Source organism: Vanessa cardui, chromosome 1, assembly GCF_905220365.1.
Source record: "Vanessa cardui chromosome 1, ilVanCard2.1, whole genome shotgun sequence".
Classification (NCBI taxonomy): domain Eukaryota; kingdom Metazoa; phylum Arthropoda; class Insecta; order Lepidoptera; family Nymphalidae; genus Vanessa; species Vanessa cardui.
In genome coordinates, this window is record NC_061123.1 from 14338276 (window position 1) to 14358279 (window position 20004).

At 30.5% G+C, this 20004-nt stretch overlaps 3 protein-coding genes across 6 annotated transcripts in view; 2 read left to right on the forward strand and 1 right to left on the reverse strand.

The window, feature by feature from the left end:
- The window catches only part of LOC124534323 (septin-7), a 48152-nt gene extending 35122 nt beyond the window's left edge, over positions 1–13030 (reverse strand). Inside the window, exons 1-2 of one of the 4 annotated variants that reach the window (XM_047110164.1) lie at positions 12908–13030; positions 8124–8125 (exon numbers count right to left, since the gene is read on the reverse strand). In XM_047110164.1, the coding sequence (XP_046966120.1) occupies positions 8124–8125; positions 12908–12920 (15 nt within the window). In that variant the 5' untranslated portion in view covers positions 12921–13030. Of the gene's footprint in view, positions 1–3384; positions 4068–4448; positions 4451–4554; positions 4637–5457; positions 5761–8123; positions 8126–12907 lie in introns of those variants that run through there. The other 3 variants (XM_047110156.1, XM_047110148.1, XM_047110131.1) reach the window with 3 other exon arrangements.
- An 816-nt stretch (positions 13031–13846) lies between these two features.
- LOC124533225 (regulator of microtubule dynamics protein 1-like) lies at positions 13847–16944 on the forward strand. The gene is made up of 4 exons (XM_047108428.1): positions 13847–14217; positions 14302–14499; positions 14796–15050; positions 16488–16944. The coding sequence occupies exons 1-4, from the start codon at positions 14119–14121 to the stop codon at positions 16836–16838; spliced, it is 903 nt and encodes a 300-aa protein (XP_046964384.1). The 5' UTR covers positions 13847–14118; the 3' UTR covers positions 16839–16944.
- Positions 16945–16992: 48 nt separating this feature from the next.
- On the forward strand, positions 16993–19379 carry LOC124533217. Its single transcript, XM_047108418.1, has 3 exons — positions 16993–17693; positions 17791–18682; positions 19115–19379. Exons 1-3 carry the CDS (start codon positions 17578–17580, stop codon positions 19334–19336), a joined length of 1230 nt encoding a protein of 409 aa, XP_046964374.1. The 5' UTR covers positions 16993–17577; the 3' UTR covers positions 19337–19379.
- The last annotated feature ends 625 nt before the right edge of the window (positions 19380–20004 follow it).

Genomic DNA, 20004 nt, shown 5'->3' on the forward strand with positions numbered 1-20004 from the left:
AAAGCACTGAAATTGCTGGCAAATCTACAGGAAATTGCGAACACTTTTTTTCATTTTGTCCAAGCCGTATTCAAAAGTCTAGTCATCATACAGAGACGACCATCAGTAAGAATACTCTATAGATATTCTATTTTATTTTTTAGCACGTACAATATTCATCATTTATGATTCAAGTTTACTGCGTTACTTAATAATTATAGAAGTACATTTATATTACCAATATATATCGTTGACATAAATGTTAAATGTTGCTAATTTTCCTTTTGTTCAGTTCAATATATGTGATAATTACGATTTAAGTTCGAATACTTGTGGAAAAAATGTCTGATGATGTTGAAGAATTTAGGTATTGATTTAAAATATATTGCTTTTTTAATTTCAAAGTACAATTATTTTAGTATCAATTATAAATGGGGCAAAATAGCCTTTTGTGGTTATATATTACATACTCGATTAAAATTCAATACAATTAATTGGTTTTACCGATGACAAATGAACTGAAGAGGAAAATGAAAAATCGACGTGCAATGCGACATATCCAATCAATACCCACAAAAGGGCTTGAAACACTACTATCTACCTACCTCTCTTTCTATCATCAGTAATTTGACTTTTGCAAGAAGAAGACAATAAAGGACAAGGAAATATTGTCTTACTATATATAGTCTAACTAATTAAAAATAATTATTTAAAATTATGTAATAATATAAGTTATTATTGTAAAATTTTGTATTTAGAGAGTTTATAACTAACAGGATATCATTAATGTTTATTTCCATAGAAAAATTAGATGATAAATTTAAATGTTTTTCACATTTTATAAATGCAACAAAAAAGGTTTTATTTAAAAATGAATATGTAAATGTAATCTAGCAGAGCAACCCCATCTCAACATGTGACTATCGTAAGAGCCGACCAATGGAATGGATTTAGTTAAGCGCATCCAATAGAGCACGTAAGCGCGCCTCAGCCACCCTTATGGTGACCGGAAACTAACCCAACAAATGGAATTGATACAAAATTAACGCGAGATGGCGAAATGCCAATACATTTCGACAATAAACAAATAATTATTGTTAGCGTATCGAAATCAAAATATATAAAATCCTATTCATAACGATAAACGAAATAGGTGTATAGCAAAACCAAGAATTTGTCTTGTGACGTATGTTTATAACAATGATCGTTGCGATCAGTTGAACGGAATAGACTTTGATGTACTGAAACGTGCTATGTAGCTGCGAGTTGAACGGATAAACAAACATTCATTTTTATAATTAAGATGTTTCATTTAAAAAAATTTGTAGATATTTCCTTTAGTTATGTATATATAATTGTATTGAAATTGTATAATTTACGAGTACAACTTCAACAGGAAGCTTGAACCCCAAGAACGAACATACGTACGTTAATATATAAATAGACAAAAACACAAAACCTTTTTCTCTCTCTTCTATTCATGTCAACTAATTTTAATTTTTAATCATTTGGTACCTATTACAAATCTTTTCTAATTTGGCATTACTGTTATTTTTTTATTTTGCCCTCTGGGTGAAGACTGGATTTTTTGAAAAGGGGTTTAATCACGTGAGGCTTGAAAGGGGGGGGAGGGGTTTGATAAAAATCACGAAAATAACACAAGGGGGAGGGGGGGTGTAGTAAGATATCTCGTGTATTTATTTTTTCGTCTAATGCGCGATTTTTAAACAAATATGGTCCTTAATTTCAGAATAAAATAAGATTATAGTTTATACCTGTATTTAAATTTAGATAATATTCAGAAAATTTTAAGATTCGTTGTAGGTACTAAAAATACACGTGACGTTGAGAAGGGGGAGGGGGGGTGGTCTTAAAACTCACTACGTATCACCAATGGGGGAGGGGGGTTAAAAAATGCTAAAATAAGATCACGTGATTAATGGACAACCCCAAAGACAAATATTTAAATTTAAATTGAATATAATAATATATTCGTAAAATTAACATCAAATTCCACGAAATTTTAAGAATAGTTCGTGATTTATCAATTGTAAAACACGAAATATCCGTTTATAAATCAGACGTTGTTTAGGCAAAAGGCACGTGCCATCAAACTAACAGACTTCGATACCAAAACAAAACAACGTTGGAAATGAATAAACTCTTGATGGTTTAACGAACGTAATTACAACATGAAATCATTTATAAAATAAAATTTCAAATATTGTTTTTTTTTTATTGTATCTACTCTACTGATAGGAACCAAAAACGCTTCTAGTGTCGAGTTGTGAAATAAAATGACCCAATTAGAAAATTACATATAATTTATATCTTTCAATCAGCTGTTAAAAGATATGTTCTCTATTGTTGTAACCATTTACCCATCATTAATTATATTTAACATCTACGCTTTGTATAAAACCATAGTAGGCGTTAACATTTAACAAATTCAAATCAATCTCTCATGTACAAGCTTTTGTAATCACTCGAGAATATAAGATGCATTTAGCTAAAATTTTCATCAGAGTTTTGGTCCTAATAACAATACATTATTGTGTAATTATTGGTTTCGTTTGGTCTAGTGGGTAGTTTATTCTGCTGTAGATGTTGAGGTTTGGAATCAGTACCCAGACCACATTTTTATGACATAAGTAGGTGGATAGGCAAATTGGCTGCCTAATATTAAGCTACCAGAGAGTCTGGCACTGTTATATATATTAATCAACCCTTGTATGCCAATGTGCCACCAAACTTGGGTATTGCTCCCAAGTTTGGTGGCACATTGGCATACATGTTACGTCCCTTTTGCCGCCGGGCAGGTTCACTGACCCTTCAAATTGGAACACAAAAATACTAAGTAGGCAAAGCTGTTTTCCGGTTAAATATCTAATCGTTTTTTTAAGTTGACAGTATTTACACTTCCGTTCCTCGGAAAAAACATATAGGTAATGTCCGAACTGCCGTCACATCGAATTTATAGGGTGAAAAGTACTTGCTGGGACTCCCAGGAGATTGGTCACCGTGACCAAAATCCAGGCCAGACAACAACGTCATCGACAACATTTTAATTCCTAACTTGACACACATAACACACACAAGAATCAGCAATCAATAGTGGCAGAAATTTTAACATATTTTTCTAGTTGCAAAATATTGTAATGTAGATGTAATTATGTTCATAGAAACTTGCTTAAAAATATACACGCTAATCTAAAATCCACAATTCTGAAGCTATCGGGCACACCTCATGAGTTATTGCCAGTAATAACAAATATGTTAAATACACTGTACCCCGTTATTAGCTTAGCGATAAGATACGTCATATACAGAAATAGTTCTGTCATATTTATTAAATAATTATTATTGTTCGCCAGAGTTATATTTATATAAATAATAAACGCTTACCTGATCGGTACTCTCATTGACCGGCCTGTATCGAGACAGCACTGGCCTATTTCTTGACCTAGTCAGAGGCGATTCTGACACAGATGCCATCGTAATCACTGTCACTACAATACTTAAAATCTTCTGTATTTATGCAACTGACTATATGCAAATAACAATTTACATAACCCATCCGCTAACTACATACGAAGGAAACAAACTGTTACGACCACAGCACTGCGCTACTAACAAATATGATACCACATTTTTCCGTCGACAAATCACATCCGGAGGAGAGTCGAATGAAGTCGGGTGAATCAACGCCAAGTACCACTCGGCTTAAAGCAAGCACTGATAACAATTTAATGGTGTTTTTAACACAAACAACTATCTGACTCACTAATTGCATAGAACCTCGCTAAGTACATACCTACATACATACGCGTATCGCAATCCACGTTCTAATTATGAACCTTAAATAGGTATTCGATACGAATATAGCATTCTGAACGCTTTACCGTTTACTGCCCCTTTTCAGGCTAAAATCGTAACGCTGTTTCAATGAACTTATGTGAACAATAGGAACACCAAACATCTCATACGAAAATAGTTTCAGTATCGAAAATTATAATAATAACAACGGATTTTAACTAAAATACAATTCTTAACAGTAATTTTACAAAACAACGTCCACCCGGCGATTACGATTTCGCGTACTGGAACAATAGTCGTCGTTGATATCAACACATTCGTCACTATCGGTTTTGTGTACACATGCAGCGTTCGAAGTTACCAATGGATGACCATGGGGAATGATATTTGTGTCACGGTACCTGATGCGCCCGACGTCTGACGAACATATTCGGCCGAATAGCGGTCGCGAATTCCTACTCGTAATTCAAACGACGCGTGCAAGGCTCTCGCTACGTGTGGAATGGACAAACGGACTTGTCGACCTAATAATTCCTTTTCGATATCATTTTATTGCATATTCAAATTAATACTCTTTGCTTGCACCGACAAAAAAATCCGTTACCATAACCTATTTTTCATTAATGTACTGTTATTTAAAAAAAAATACTTACCGCTATTTGTCGTGTTGGATAGACAGCACATGAAACAAAAACGAAAAACTATAAGATATTTAACAATGACATCATCGTTGGCACTTGATATATTCTAAGAACCTACCTATGCAGGGAAGACAACAAATACCTACGTCTTCGAGACTATCTGTACTCATATATCTTTCTTCCATTAACAACGATTGATTACTAACACAGCTTACTCCTACATTATAAATTATGGAATGACAGCATATTACCAGCGAACACTCGACACAAAAAGTCCAGGCAAGGTTCTGTGAGTCAATGAGACGTCTATGCTACCATTGTTTTCATATTCAGATTCTTTCATTGTTGATTATGTTGTAAACATATGACACCAAAACAAAACAAATGACGAGAGCATAGTAAAGATATTTTTAATTGTGGGATCGACGTTCAATTGCTTCCTAACTTCTAGTATGAACATCGCTTCAACTTTTATTTAACAGTATAGCTGCTGTTATTCAACAAATTTATTTGATTATATCTATAAAGGCTAACTACATTTCTTACCGGTTCTTCTATATTATTTGTTTATAGCAATTATTTATTTATCATATTCAAATAATCAGTAACACAGTCAGTGTTAAACATTAAAGATAAACTGATTTTTTTTTATGGTTTGATTGGAAAAAACAGAATTGTAGTTGCAAATTTTTCTTTAAACACATTATTAGATATATACAACTAGCTACCCACCCCGACTTCGCACGGGTGCAATTCCGATACTAAATATACAACAGAATTTGTTTATTTACAAAATCACATTACAAACTTCTGAAATTATCACTATTCCTTTACTATATTGTATATGTATTATATATAAAAACCTGCCTCTCGAAACACTCTATCTATTAAAAAAAACACAATACGTTACTTTGTTTTTAAGATTTAAGCATAAAAAGGGACATAGGGACAGAAAAAGAGACTTGTTTTATACTATGTAGTGATTAAAGTAGTAAAAATATTTTTAATATGTTATTCTTACGTGTGCTGAGATGGTTATCCAATGTTTCCATAATTGCAGTTATTTTCCAGTATTATTCAAGCATTGAGAACAAACCATTTGATCATATTACAATAATACAATACACACACACACGACCACAAGTGTCACTAAAAACTCATTTGCCGTTTCAGATTAATAAATAAATTATCTCTCGTCCTCAATACAACCGTCGATTGTTTACTATAGTCGAGTGTTAGAATATTAGGATGAGCCGCGCTAAACCATCACTGTAATGTGTTTACGTGTGAAAGACAAATACACGGTGTACGGCGGAGAGACGTATGCGCACACGTCCACAGGAACTAAGCAATGAGTGACGCCCGCGCCGGTCGCACATGCATTTGCACTCAAAGTTATTTCAATACGCGTAGAGAATTTGCAACTTGAAAGATTCCGAAACGTCACACTAGCAAAGGCAGGGGAGCATGCTGACCACCTAAATTCGAAATAATTTAAATTACAACCAATATAATTCTTTCGGAGAAGAAAAAAACGTACTGTTTATATTATTGAGTATACTAACTGACTTCAAAATACTTTTTTTTTTTAAATACATAAGACGTTGGTTTAGATTTATATTCGCTAATTTTTTTAACATTTTGAGTCGTACATCAATCGTTTTTTGCAAAACAATGCAATAAAAGTTAATTGTTTTAAAGTACCTTAAATGCATGATAACATGATCGTAAACTGATGTATTAATTTAATGCGGACTTCGAACCCATACTGCTACTTGTAAACAAGCACTATATTAATATAGAATACGTTGATATTCTCGCGATACTTAAAATAAATTTAGTATCTAAACTTCTCAGACCAAACATTTTTTCATTCAATAAGTTAAACTCGTGAAGGGTCATACCCTATATTTTAGGGTGAAGACACCCTCTCGACTGCTTCGAATGCTGCTTCTAAATGTTGCGCTAGTAAAATTGATTTTTTAATTAGATGTAAGTTTTTTAAGGATAATAGAAGAAAAATATAATATAAATATATCAAATAAGAGATAATATGAAAAATCCGGATTACACTACTCGATCTCAGTGTAACAGTAATATAAAAATCGGGATAGAGAAAATAGAGTAGGTATGTCAATTTTTATAATTACTTCTTACAAAATCATAGATACGGAACAAATGACGTAAGCTTGTTTCTAAAAAATATGTATAACTTAAGGTTTTTTCTGTCTTTCGAAAAAATTAATGAACTAAAAGGTTATGGACTAATATTTTTAAACGGTTTAATAAAATTAATGACACACATAACACACACAAGAATCAGCAATCAATAGTGGCAGAAATTTTAACATATTTTTCTAGTTGCAAAATATTGTAATGTAGATGTAATTATGTTCATAGAAACTTGCTTAAAAATATACACGCTAATCTAAAATCCACAATTCTGAAGCTATCGGGCACACCTCATGAGTTATTGCCAGTAATAACAAATATGTTAAATACACTGTACCCCGTTATTAGCTTAGCGATAAGATACGTCATATACAGAAATAGTTCTGTCATATTTATTAAATAATTATTATTGTTCGCCAGAGTTATATTTATATAAATAATAAACGCTTACCTGATCGGTACTCTCATTGACCGGCCTGTATCGAGACAGCACTGGCCTATTTCTTGACCTAGTCAGAGGCGATTCTGACACAGATGCCATCGTAATCACTGTCACTACAATACTTAAAATCTTCTGTATTTATGCAACTGACTATATGCAAATAACAATTTACATAACCCATCCGCTAACTACATACGAAGGAAACAAACTGTTACGACCACAGCACTGCGCTACTAACAAATATGATACCACATTTTTCCGTCGACAAATCACATCCGGAGGAGAGTCGAATGAAGTCGGGTGAATCAACGCCAAGTACCACTCGGCTTAAAGCAAGCACTGATAACAATTTAATGGTGTTTTTAACACAAACAACTATCTGACTCACTAATTGCATAGAACCTCGCTAAGTACATACCTACATACATACGCGTATCGCAATCCACGTTCTAATTATGAACCTTAAATAGGTATTCGATACGAATATAGCATTCTGAACGCTTTACCGTTTACTGCCCCTTTTCAGGCTAAAATCGTAACGCTGTTTCAATGAACTTATGTGAACAATAGGAACACCAAACATCTCATACGAAAATAGTTTCAGTATCGAAAATTATAATAATAACAACGGATTTTAACTAAAATACAATTCTTAACAGTAATTTTACAAAACAACGTCCACCCGGCGATTACGATTTCGCGTACTGGAACAATAGTCGTCGTTGATATCAACACATTCGTCACTATCGGTTTTGTGTACACATGCAGCGTTCGAAGTTACCAATGGATGACCATGGGGAATGATATTTGTGTCACGGTACCTGATGCGCCCGACGTCTGACGAACATATTCGGCCGAATAGCGGTCGCGAATTCCTACTCGTAATTCAAACGACGCGTGCAAGGCTCTCGCTACGTGTGGAATGGACAAACGGACTTGTCGACCTAATAATTCCTTTTCGATATCATTTTATTGCATATTCAAATTAATACTCTTTGCTTGCACCGACAAAAAAATCCGTTACCATAACCTATTTTTCATTAATGTACTGTTATTTAAAAAAAAATACTTACCGCTATTTGTCGTGTTGGATAGACAGCACATGAAACAAAAACGAAAAACTATAAGATATTTAACAATGACATCATCGTTGGCACTTGATATATTCTAAGAACCTACCTATGCAGGGAAGACAACAAATACCTACGTCTTCGAGACTATCTGTACTCATATATCTTTCTTCCATTAACAACGATTGATTACTAACACAGCTTACTCCTACATTATAAATTATGGAATGACAGCATATTACCAGCGAACACTCGACACAAAAAGTCCAGGCAAGGTTCTGTGAGTCAATGAGACGTCTATGCTACCATTGTTTTCATATTCAGATTCTTTCATTGTTGATTATGTTGTAAACATATGACACCAAAACAAAACAAATGACGAGAGCATAGTAAAGATATTTTTAATTGTGGGATCGACGTTCAATTGCTTCCTAACTTCTAGTATGAACATCGCTTCAACTTTTATTTAACAGTATAGCTGCTGTTATTCAACAAATTTATTTGATTATATCTATAAAGGCTAACTACATTTCTTACCGGTTCTTCTATATTATTTGTTTATAGCAATTATTTATTTATCATATTCAAATAATCAGTAACACAGTCAGTGTTAAACATTAAAGATAAACTGATTTTTTTTTATGGTTTGATTGGAAAAAACAGAATTGTAGTTGCAAATTTTTCTTTAAACACATTATTAGATATATACAACTAGCTACCCACCCCGACTTCGCACGGGTGCAATTCCGATACTAAATATACAACAGAATTTGTTTATTTACAAAATCACATTACAAACTTCTGAAATTATCACTATTCCTTTACTATATTGTATATGTATTATATATAAAAACCTGCCTCTCGAAACACTCTATCTATTAAAAAAAACACAATACGTTACTTTGTTTTTAAGATTTAAGCATAAAAAGGGACATAGGGACAGAAAAAGAGACTTGTTTTATACTATGTAGTGATTAAAGTAGTAAAAATATTTTTAATATGTTATTCTTACGTGTGCTGAGATGGTTATCCAATGTTTCCATAATTGCAGTTATTTTCCAGTATTATTCAAGCATTGAGAACAAACCATTTGATCATATTACAATAATACAATACACACACACACGACCACAAGTGTCACTAAAAACTCATTTGCCGTTTCAGATTAATAAATAAATTATCTCTCGTCCTCAATACAACCGTCGATTGTTTACTATAGTCGAGTGTTAGAATATTAGGATGAGCCGCGCTAAACCATCACTGTAATGTGTTTACGTGTGAAAGACAAATACACGGTGTACGGCGGAGAGACGTATGCGCACACGTCCACAGGAACTAAGCAATGAGTGACGCCCGCGCCGGTCGCACATGCATTTGCACTCAAAGTTATTTCAATACGCGTAGAGAATTTGCAACTTGAAAGATTCCGAAACGTCACACTAGCAAAGGCAGGGGAGCATGCTGACCACCTAAATTCGAAATAATTTAAATTACAACCAATATAATTCTTTCGGAGAAGAAAAAAACGTACTGTTTATATTATTGAGTATACTAACTGACTTCAAAATACTTTTTTTTTTTAAATACATAAGACGTTGGTTTAGATTTATATTCGCTAATTTTTTTAACATTTTGAGTCGTACATCAATCGTTTTTTGCAAAACAATGCAATAAAAGTTAATTGTTTTAAAGTACCTTAAATGCATGATAACATGATCGTAAACTGATGTATTAATTTAATGCGGACTTCGAACCCATACTGCTACTTGTAAACAAGCACTATATTAATATAGAATACGTTGATATTCTCGCGATACTTAAAATAAATTTAGTATCTAAACTTCTCAGACCAAACATTTTTTCATTCAATAAGTTAAACTCGTGAAGGGTCATACCCTATATTTTAGGGTGAAGACACCCTCTCGACTGCTTCGAATGCTGCTTCTAAATGTTGCGCTAGTAAAATTGATTTTTTAATTAGATGTAAGTTTTTTAAGGATAATAGAAGAAAAATATAATATAAATATATCAAATAAGAGATAATATGAAAAATCCGGATTACACTACTCGATCTCAGTGTAACAGTAATATAAAAATCGGGATAGAGAAAATAGAGTAGGTATGTCAATTTTTATAATTACTTCTTACAAAATCATAGATACGGAACAAATGACGTAAGCTTGTTTCTAAAAAATATGTATAACTTAAGGTTTTTTCTGTCTTTCGAAAAAATTAATGAACTAAAAGGTTATGGACTAATATTTTTAAACGGTTTAATAAAATTAATGACGAATTCCGAAACAGATATTTTTGAAAGGTATGCGTGCTCACGTGCATAGATGTCGAGCAAAAATTAAAAAAAAAAAAAAAAATATTTAAATACCCTTAATACATAGCTTCATGTAACGTGAAGTATAACGGTAAGGATAGGTGTCGATTACAGTGACAGGACGTTTGTGGCGTGTTATGACCGTCGGGTTCCGCAAGAGAGACCCGCTTTAGTTATAGAGTACGACGCTGTACGCTCTATGATCACAAAACAATGATACACAGTACCAAAGTTACTTGATAATCTATTCTTAACTTAAAAAAGGATCAAAATTTTAATTATTTTTTAATTCGTTCCATTTTCAAATCCAAAAATATATTTTTATATGATTTCATATCACGTAATCAACATGATTAACATTACATGAGGGGTGTTGTTTAAAACACTGTATGTGGAGATATACTATAGTACTTGTGATTTAAGACATAAGAACTGAAAAATGCAATGATTTAACCAAAATATTCCGAGAATACTGCATTAATCGGTTCCACATTGAATCGATTACATTTAAAGACAATACAACTTGTTTCCAATTGTCTGTGATTACAATTAAGAAACACTTTTTATGAAATCTTAAATAAAACCCCTCTTTTCCCTAGATAATAAAAAATAGTAAGATAGGTTTTATACCAAACCTCGGGAAGCATCTTTCAAATACACTGTCAATTAATTTACTATATGTAGTACATAGATACTTTCTGCCATGCTACTTTAGTATTGTTCGATGTTTAAGTAAAAAAATACATTTTTGGTATGAGATAAAATAATTTAACTTAAATTGGTTTGAAGTTATATGTTGCAAAAATATCAGTTCAAATTAATTTTATTTTATGAAAGAAGACTTGTCAATTGCAACTGTTAATTGTATACACACATACAAACATTGGCACTGTAAGATATACATTGTCAACCTTTTTTTACGCTGTCAATGACACCTAAATTTACAAGACAATTGATTTTGTACCCTAATGATAAATTTTAAAGTACAGTTTTGTTCAAAAAGAATACCGTGGTTCTTAATACTAGGGTTTTTTTTATATGGTGTTCCACCAATGTAACACTCAAAAAATAGAAAATTTTAACTCCATTTTTTATAGTTTATGATATTTATTCCTAAACTGAACCAACATAATTACTATAATTAGTTCACACTAATTACATCTTTCTGTGGTGATATATAAAATTGTCAAACAAATTGTTAACCTTATATACAAAAAGTTAGGCAATGTCAAATATTAAGCATGCCTTACATCATCTACAATCTGAGAAGGTAGTAATGTAAGCTCCCTTGTACCTGAAAGTACCTAGTTTGTCAAATATTCCGTTCGGCATCATTCCATTACTGTTCGACAATACAATATTTGTTGTACATGTTATATCAACCCAAGAAAAGAGTATTGTAGTAAGAGTATATTTTTATAAGTTACGACACTTTAGTAACATCATTATAACTTCTCTACATCATAAATATGTCTTACATAGGTAGGCCATTGAAAAATACGATGTAATTTAAAGGATGTAGGTCTTTTAAACAATTGAAACAAATTAATACATATGCTACATGTTGCAATTTGCAATAATAATTGAATAAAACATTTTAATTAAACAAACAGTGTTGTGACTTGTGACTGACATTGGGAGCAAGATATTTTGATTGACAGTAAATAAATATTTTACTAAACTCTAATCAGATCAGTAATAATTTTCATAATTTAAATAAATATTGGTACAGCAATTTATGTGACTATTTATGTGATTATACCCAATACGAGCATGATCCCCAATATTTCAAAATACTAAAATTTTATCAAGTTTAAGTTATTATGACATCTATGTTTAAACAAAATTGGATGCACAAAGTGTCAATATAATTAAAAATTTAAATCATAAGGTTATATAGTATAGCCATGTAAAGGTTTTCATAAGCATATGTCAAGACATTTTTTTATATTCTTTCACATACATTCATTTAAATTACAAAATAGTTCAAAAATAATTAATGAAAAGTAAAGCTGTAATGATGATATGTACATGTTTTATTACTATCATGAAACAAATATGTTAACATTAACATTGTATTAAAGTTAACATGTTATTATTATATAAGCATGTACAAATCTATACTTGTGACATAAAATAGAGACCATTTTAATAAATTAATTGAAATATATACAATTTTAGTTATATTTCACCCTAACAAATTCTTGTTTTGTACATATTTTAAAATTCAAGGAACTTTATCTTCTCTGATAGCCCAAAAATTGAGTATTATCTTTGATTTTGTAATAACAAATTAACGCTTTTCGATAATATTAATTTTACGCATTTTGATAATAAAAAAACTTCTATAACGAAATTATACATTTGAACTTAAAATGCTTAAAAGTAATTGGCGCGAATCATTATAGTGATGTATAGATTTCAGATAAATAACTTATATTTATAAATTCGTAATTACCTGATCTCTTCATAATGATAACAATACTGATGATATTATTTAGATTAAAAACATGTCTTACACCAAATTCAACTGCACTTCACTATACTGAACTGTCAACAGTTACACCCGCCCTTGGACCGGGTAAAAATTGATTTTTGAATATTATTGCCATTATGTAAAATAAACATAGCATTTAGGGTTAGACTTGCAATACCAGTGATTAATTGTTATTCTTTAAAAATATATAATTATAAATATTATTAATTTCGAGTTAAAAATGTACTGAAAAAAAGACTATATTTTTTCAATTAATTATTCAAATTATATTAAGTTCTTAAGAATGCTCATCTAAAGTAGCTTCCTTTCAATTTGTAGTTGTATTTATGTTAATAGAGATGAATCACATATCAAATAGTAAATTTTATAACATTGTCTTTGTCTCTCATCTTTAAATACAATTATAATTCATCTTGTGCTTGGCGGTGAAGGAAAACATCATGAGATAACCTGCAGGCTGCATGTATCTAAATTCATAAAAAATCTGCCACATTTGTATTCCACCAATCCGCATGGGAAGTTGTTGAAATATGTTTCAAACCTTCTCCTCAAAGGCTCTCTCTTTGAGGAGAAGGTTTGAAACCCAGCAGTGGGAAATTTACAGGCTGTTGTTGTTATTGTTATTATAAATTTTGGGCCACGTTTGCTTAATAAACGACTGGGTCTATTATTTTCTTCTAACGTTGACATAAGTACAAAATATCGTATAAAATAATATCAAGTAATCTTCCCTAAGAAAATTGTTGAAATAATACAATAACAATAATTTTGAATCACGCGGCAATCGCTATAACTATATAACTCTTTCTTAGCAGCACAGACTGAATATGATAATACAGATTATGTATTCAGAATAGTGCATAAAATAAAATAACTATATAATTTATTTGATATCTGTTTTAAACTGAGCGTTTTAAACTTCAAAGTTCAAATGGAAATATAAATAAACATTGAATAAAATATTAAATTAAGAAGCTGTGTACCATTATATATGTGAAACTTTTTGATTTCAGTACAAAAACTTGATCCAAATATCAAATTTACGAAATCTTTAGTTATTTTGTAAATTACTGTCTGTTATGGTATATTTTATGCTGTACAAATTTTCATGCGAATAACTAAACTAAATAAAATTTTATATTAACAATTTACTTATTGTTCAAATTACACGGATGAATATCTATACAAATAATAAAATTTACAACATGGTTTACCATCACAGGATATACATTTTCAGGGAGTTTAAAAAGAAAATAAACAAATTGTTGCAGGTAATTATTATTAACAAGAGTAATATGGCAAAATTATTTATTTTAAAGTTTAACTATTACAATTAATTTTTAATACCATTTCAGATTAAATTATTTGATAAGACAGTTAAAGCAACTCAAATATTCTCTGGTTTCTGGTTCTTATGGCCTACGAGTGTAAGCAAAAACAATATAAATGCTATTAAAGAAGTAACCTTAATTCCATCCGTAACAGAAATAGCAGATAAAATGTTTGAAACTGGGAAATATGAAGAATGTTACAACATGCTCATAAAATATAAGGTGCAACGTTCAACTTACTATTTTAAAATATCTGAACTTTGATTGTTATATTTTTATATTTAGAGACATGTTACATAATTAATTATATATATATGATGGTGTAAGTTTCTCTCATAGTCTGACAGGACAGCAAATCTTTTGTTGTTGTTGCAAAGCCAGTTTCAGCTTGTGCATAATATAAATAATGAACTGTAATATGTGTGTGATATAGATAGTTTGTTTCATTTGCTATAAGGCTAAATTTCTTTTTAGTATTAATTATATAAAGATTATATTTTAATTTTCATCTATTACAGATTCAAAATGATGTTGAAATCAAATGGCGTATTTGTCGTGCACTATACAATATGGCCAAAGATCCTAAATACAGCCAAAAAACTAAAAAAGAATTGATTTTACAAGCCTATAATGTGGTTGCTGAAGAATTAGAAACAAATCCAGACAATTTTGCTGTACAAAAGTGGTATGCTCTGATATTAGATGCGAAAAGTTCAAACGAAGGTATCCAAGAAAAAATAGAACAACTTGAAAATGTAAAGAAACACATGGATGTGAGTCGCTATATACATATTGATAAGGCATGATGAGTTTTATAAAGGAGACTTTATAATAAGCCATGAGTTTAAATATAAATATTTCATATCTGTAGATAGTTAGAAGAAGTTAGAAGAGTGGAATATCAACTGCCAGATTGTGAGTTATATTTGTACAAAATCAAAATATTCTTCATTTAAATAGGCTAATAAAGGTTCTTCTTAATCATGTACAGTATTTAAAAAAATGTAAACCTAAAGTTTATTCTATCAAGAAGAATTGATATATACAGTAGTTACTTATTTCCACCATTTCAATGATAGTTTATGTCAATTATTAAGTACAATTAAATGCATAAATATCATGATAAAGAAGATAGAAGAACAAAGTAGTGTATTATTTATTAATTAATTGTTAAATGGTAAAGTAAATAAATTATTTTTTTATTGAGAAGGCAATTTCGCCATTTTTATTGATTTATTTTGACATGAGTTTCAAATTTATTGAGTAAACAAATTTAATAATTATATTAAACAATAATGTTATAGATGCTGTGAGCAACACTTCATGGTGTTTTGTACTGATAGTATTTATTTTCGAATACAAGTATTTCTTAAAGTTTAAACCATTGCATCATATATATACACTTATCTAAGCATGCATTGCGTCCAATATTGGATTATGATCCAATGATATTCTAATAAACAGATATGTTAATATCGTTACAAGAAAAAATGGATAGCTTGATAGAAACAATAAGTAAAAGGGATAACTAGATGTTTTAATTACGCAAAACGTATTACTACATAATTATGATGTATTATAAACCGCGCAAATAAATTATCTCATCGCGTATTTCGAGAATTTGAATAAACGAGATTTGTAATTTTTTGAGTTTTGATCTAAATATGTTTAAAGCGTAGTTTCGTAAACTTGGTCGTGGACTTCTGGTCACTTGATATTTTTAAATTAATTATTTAGTGTTAAAGATCTGCCTCATTTTTCAAAGCAATATTTACCTAGATATACCAGTAGATGGTAGACTTAAATAGAATTTTTGTCACCTTTTTTATATTAACCAAGTTTGAAACAAAATTGTAGACATTAACTTCCTTAAGTAAGAGCATTCAACGAATTTGACGAAGACCAGGTCTGCTGATGATCTGGAAAATCTATGATAGTTTTAATATTATATAATATAGCATGCACCGTGGTATCTGATAGTTCCAGACTATAAAATCTATGATACGGTTAAAACAATTGATTTATAAGGATTGATTGTTCAATTCAACAATTCTTTTAGTTTACGACGTTTGCGTAACGCGTAAATTACGATAACATGGATTTTTTAGTAGAATTATGTTTCTCACTTTAATTTTATAGTTTAATGTGTAATGTTTTCGTAGGACATTTAAAGCAGTAACTATTGTTTATATTGTTAACTATTGTTACAGCTTGCTGTCACACTGAATCCAAATGATGCTAGTCTCTTGCATATGCTAGGCGAATGGTGTTTTCAAATAAGTGAATTACCATGGCATCAGAGGAAAACGGCTGATGCAGTTTTTGCACCATTACCTTATTCTACATATGAAGATGCTCTGGAGTACTATTTGAGAGCTGAGGCTGCCCAGCCACGATTTTACAGTATTAATCTTCTTAGACTTGGTTGTTGTTATTTAAAACTTAAAAAAGAAGATCAAGCTAAGTATTATCTCAAGTTAGCCGCAAGTTACCCTGCAAAGTCTGATGATGATCATCGCGCTAATAAGGAAGCCGCGGAGTTATTAAAGAAATTAAAATAATATTTGTTTCAATCTTTATTGCATTGTTTCTATTAAATGTCTGGTTTTTACATATTAATCTTTTTAGACTGAGGTAACTAAAAAAAAAGGTAAAAAACACGCAGTGTTAAACACTAAAAAGTAAGGTAATCTTTACACCAAAATGAATTAAATTTTATTTAAGACTTAGATATCATAAGATATCTTCTTGAAATGTATTAAATAATATATTACTATTTAAAATAAAACCTACAAAAATAGTAATTTAAACAGAAATGAAGAGTAAAATGACACTTTTTACTTACTATTATTTTTTAAAATAATTATAATGTATATAAATTTATGAATGAGTATAAAGGCTTATTATTTAAATGAGAATAAATAAAGCGACCTGAAGTTGATAAAACGATTATTAATAATATAAAATCAAATTGAATGGCAGTGAATGTATGAAAAAAAACATCAAAACTAATATTTTTGCAGTATTACTGCAAAAACATTAGTTAATATCATGCTTTAAGTCATGATATAGGCATTATAATATATATAAGCGGTATAATAAATAATTAAGCTGTATAACACCATGCGTTGGCCTTACACGAGAAGGAAGACAAAAAAATAGTGTTGACACTTGACAAGTTGACATAAGAACTTCAAATTTTGAATTATGAAAATAAAGTTCGTTGTAAATTCAACAAAATAATTGCAACGATTTTTAGTATAGTTACTAGTATATTAATGTAACAATATCATTACAACAATGGCCATGTACTCAGCAGATGAAAATCTTAGTGATGACGAAGTATTTTTTGGAAAGTTATCTTTAAAAGAAGTAAAGAAACGTATTTTATGTAATAATTTTCGGCAAACGTTTTCGTAAGTATTAAGTTTCTTACCACGATATCATTTGTAGTTTTAGATGTTAATTACATGTAAAATGTTTAAATTAATTCGAATTATTACTTTATTTAAGGTGTTCTACTGATAACGATAAATTTGTAAACGACGAAAGTATTAGTGTCATTGAGACGCATTCGGAGCCCGACATATATTCCGGTAGAAACGCCAACGTAGATTTAGATTGTTCTTCAAACGCTAACACTTTTCCAAGGGCTTCTACGGACTGGGATGTTAAATCTACGGATGATAGTTTTTTAAAACTAGAAGAAATCGTAACCGAAATGTATACATCCCCAAAACCAAATGTCAATAATGTATTGGATAATACTTTAGAAGTCGTCGAATATATTTTGAATAATGCTCATTTAAATGATAATGAAAATAACAAAGCTAAAGGCAGTATTAGTGAAACGGTCAAAGAAAGTCAAAGTAACATTCCGGAAATCATTACAAGTTCATCAAAAGGAAATAATGATGTAGAAACAAAAAAAGAAAATGAAAGTGAAAAAAATGAAAAAGAACCTGGAAATAAAACTATTGAATCTAAAACAATAACTGATTTACAAGTAGAAAGGTTATATGATACACCTTTAAAATCCTGTAACTCGCAGAAACATGTTCAAAGTGTAAAGACTGAAGGTATATCAACACCATTTGTAGAAACAAAATGTTCTAAAGAAATATTTAAAACACCAAAGAATCCTTTATCGTCTAAGAAGTATCCACTGTCCTCCACAAAGAAAACTCCCAGCAAAATGAATGCTTTTCAACATATTACAAGTCCTGTGGCATCATATATCAAGAATGGTCCACAGGTTCCACTGTTGAGGGATGTGCATCCAAAAAAACCTTTACCCAAAAACCACAAATTAAAAATAAAAACCACAATTGATAATAAATTAAGCAATAAAGAAAATGTCTCACTACCCTCTCTTGCCTATAGAAGTGCTAAAAAAACAAAAGTGGTAAATATATTTTTTAGTAATTTATACAGTTAAATTAGTATTAGGTGCCGGTGGTGATGTTTAAAAGCATGGCACACAAGACAAAAAAATTATTTAATTATTGAATATTATCATATTCAGTGGTATGGTATATATATGGCTGGGACTATAATTGTGTCTTAAAATCTCACATTGTAGAATTTTGAATAAGTTACAAATTAATTACTGCCCACCTTTATTCATAAATAATTGTACATTATTAAACACTTCTTAGTTTAAGTTATTATTCTAAATAATGAAGCATTTCAGAAGCATTTGTTGCATATTAGTTTGATATAATGGCTGGTAGTTTTTATACTAATTACATTATTGTAAAGTTAATTATATTTTTGCATAATATTAAATTATATACAGTTTTAATGTCATGTTAAATATATGTCCTTCATGTTTTAGATAACAATACCTGACAAAGAGAAGCTGCCAGAGAGTCCATGGGCTAAAAGAGTGGCTTCTTCTTTACCAAAACCTGTCATCATTAAACATGATCATAGAGAAATGAATGCAATGAAAAAATCTTTGCTGTCACATCAAGAAGACAGCTTTGCCGACTTAACACTTCACCAAGCTGATTTGTCTGTGTGTACCCAAAAATCTGCTGTAAAGAAGCCGTTATAAGTCTGACTTTCTTATATTAATTTCTGACTAATAAAAAATATGTATTTCCATCGACGTTTTTTCAATATTAGCTTAAGGTTTAAAGATTTGTCTGGATTTCAGCAGCAACATCGCCATTTTGTTTTCCCACAATAAACACATGAACATGACGATTTGTATATCAAACTATCTATAGTGTTGTGGGCTCATAGACATAACTCTTTAATATATTTAATGTTAAAGATAAAATAAACTCTTATTTGGTTTTAAACAAACATTGGTTAAAACAGTTGGTTAGAATTTTTGAGTATAATAATATTATAACTTGCAAATCGTCGGTAATCACCTCAGGGCATAGGCACAGTATTGGTGCTGTAAGAAATATTAAGCAAACAACTATGGGAACTGATGGTTATGTCTCTAGTATCCTGTAGTTACAGTAGTCTTCCCACTAAACTGGAACACAGCACTACTAAATAATGCTGTGTAGCCAGAGAACATCTAATGGGTGAGTGGCACTCAGAGGGTCATTCACAATGCCCTATTACAAAGTAAGGTTTCTGTAAATAACATACATTTGATGTTTCTGAAGAACTATAATAGTTACAAACACTACACATTTTGATCGAATTCAACAGAAATAAAGATCAGTTAACAGTTAAAAAATTCAGTTAACAGTTAATTCGTTT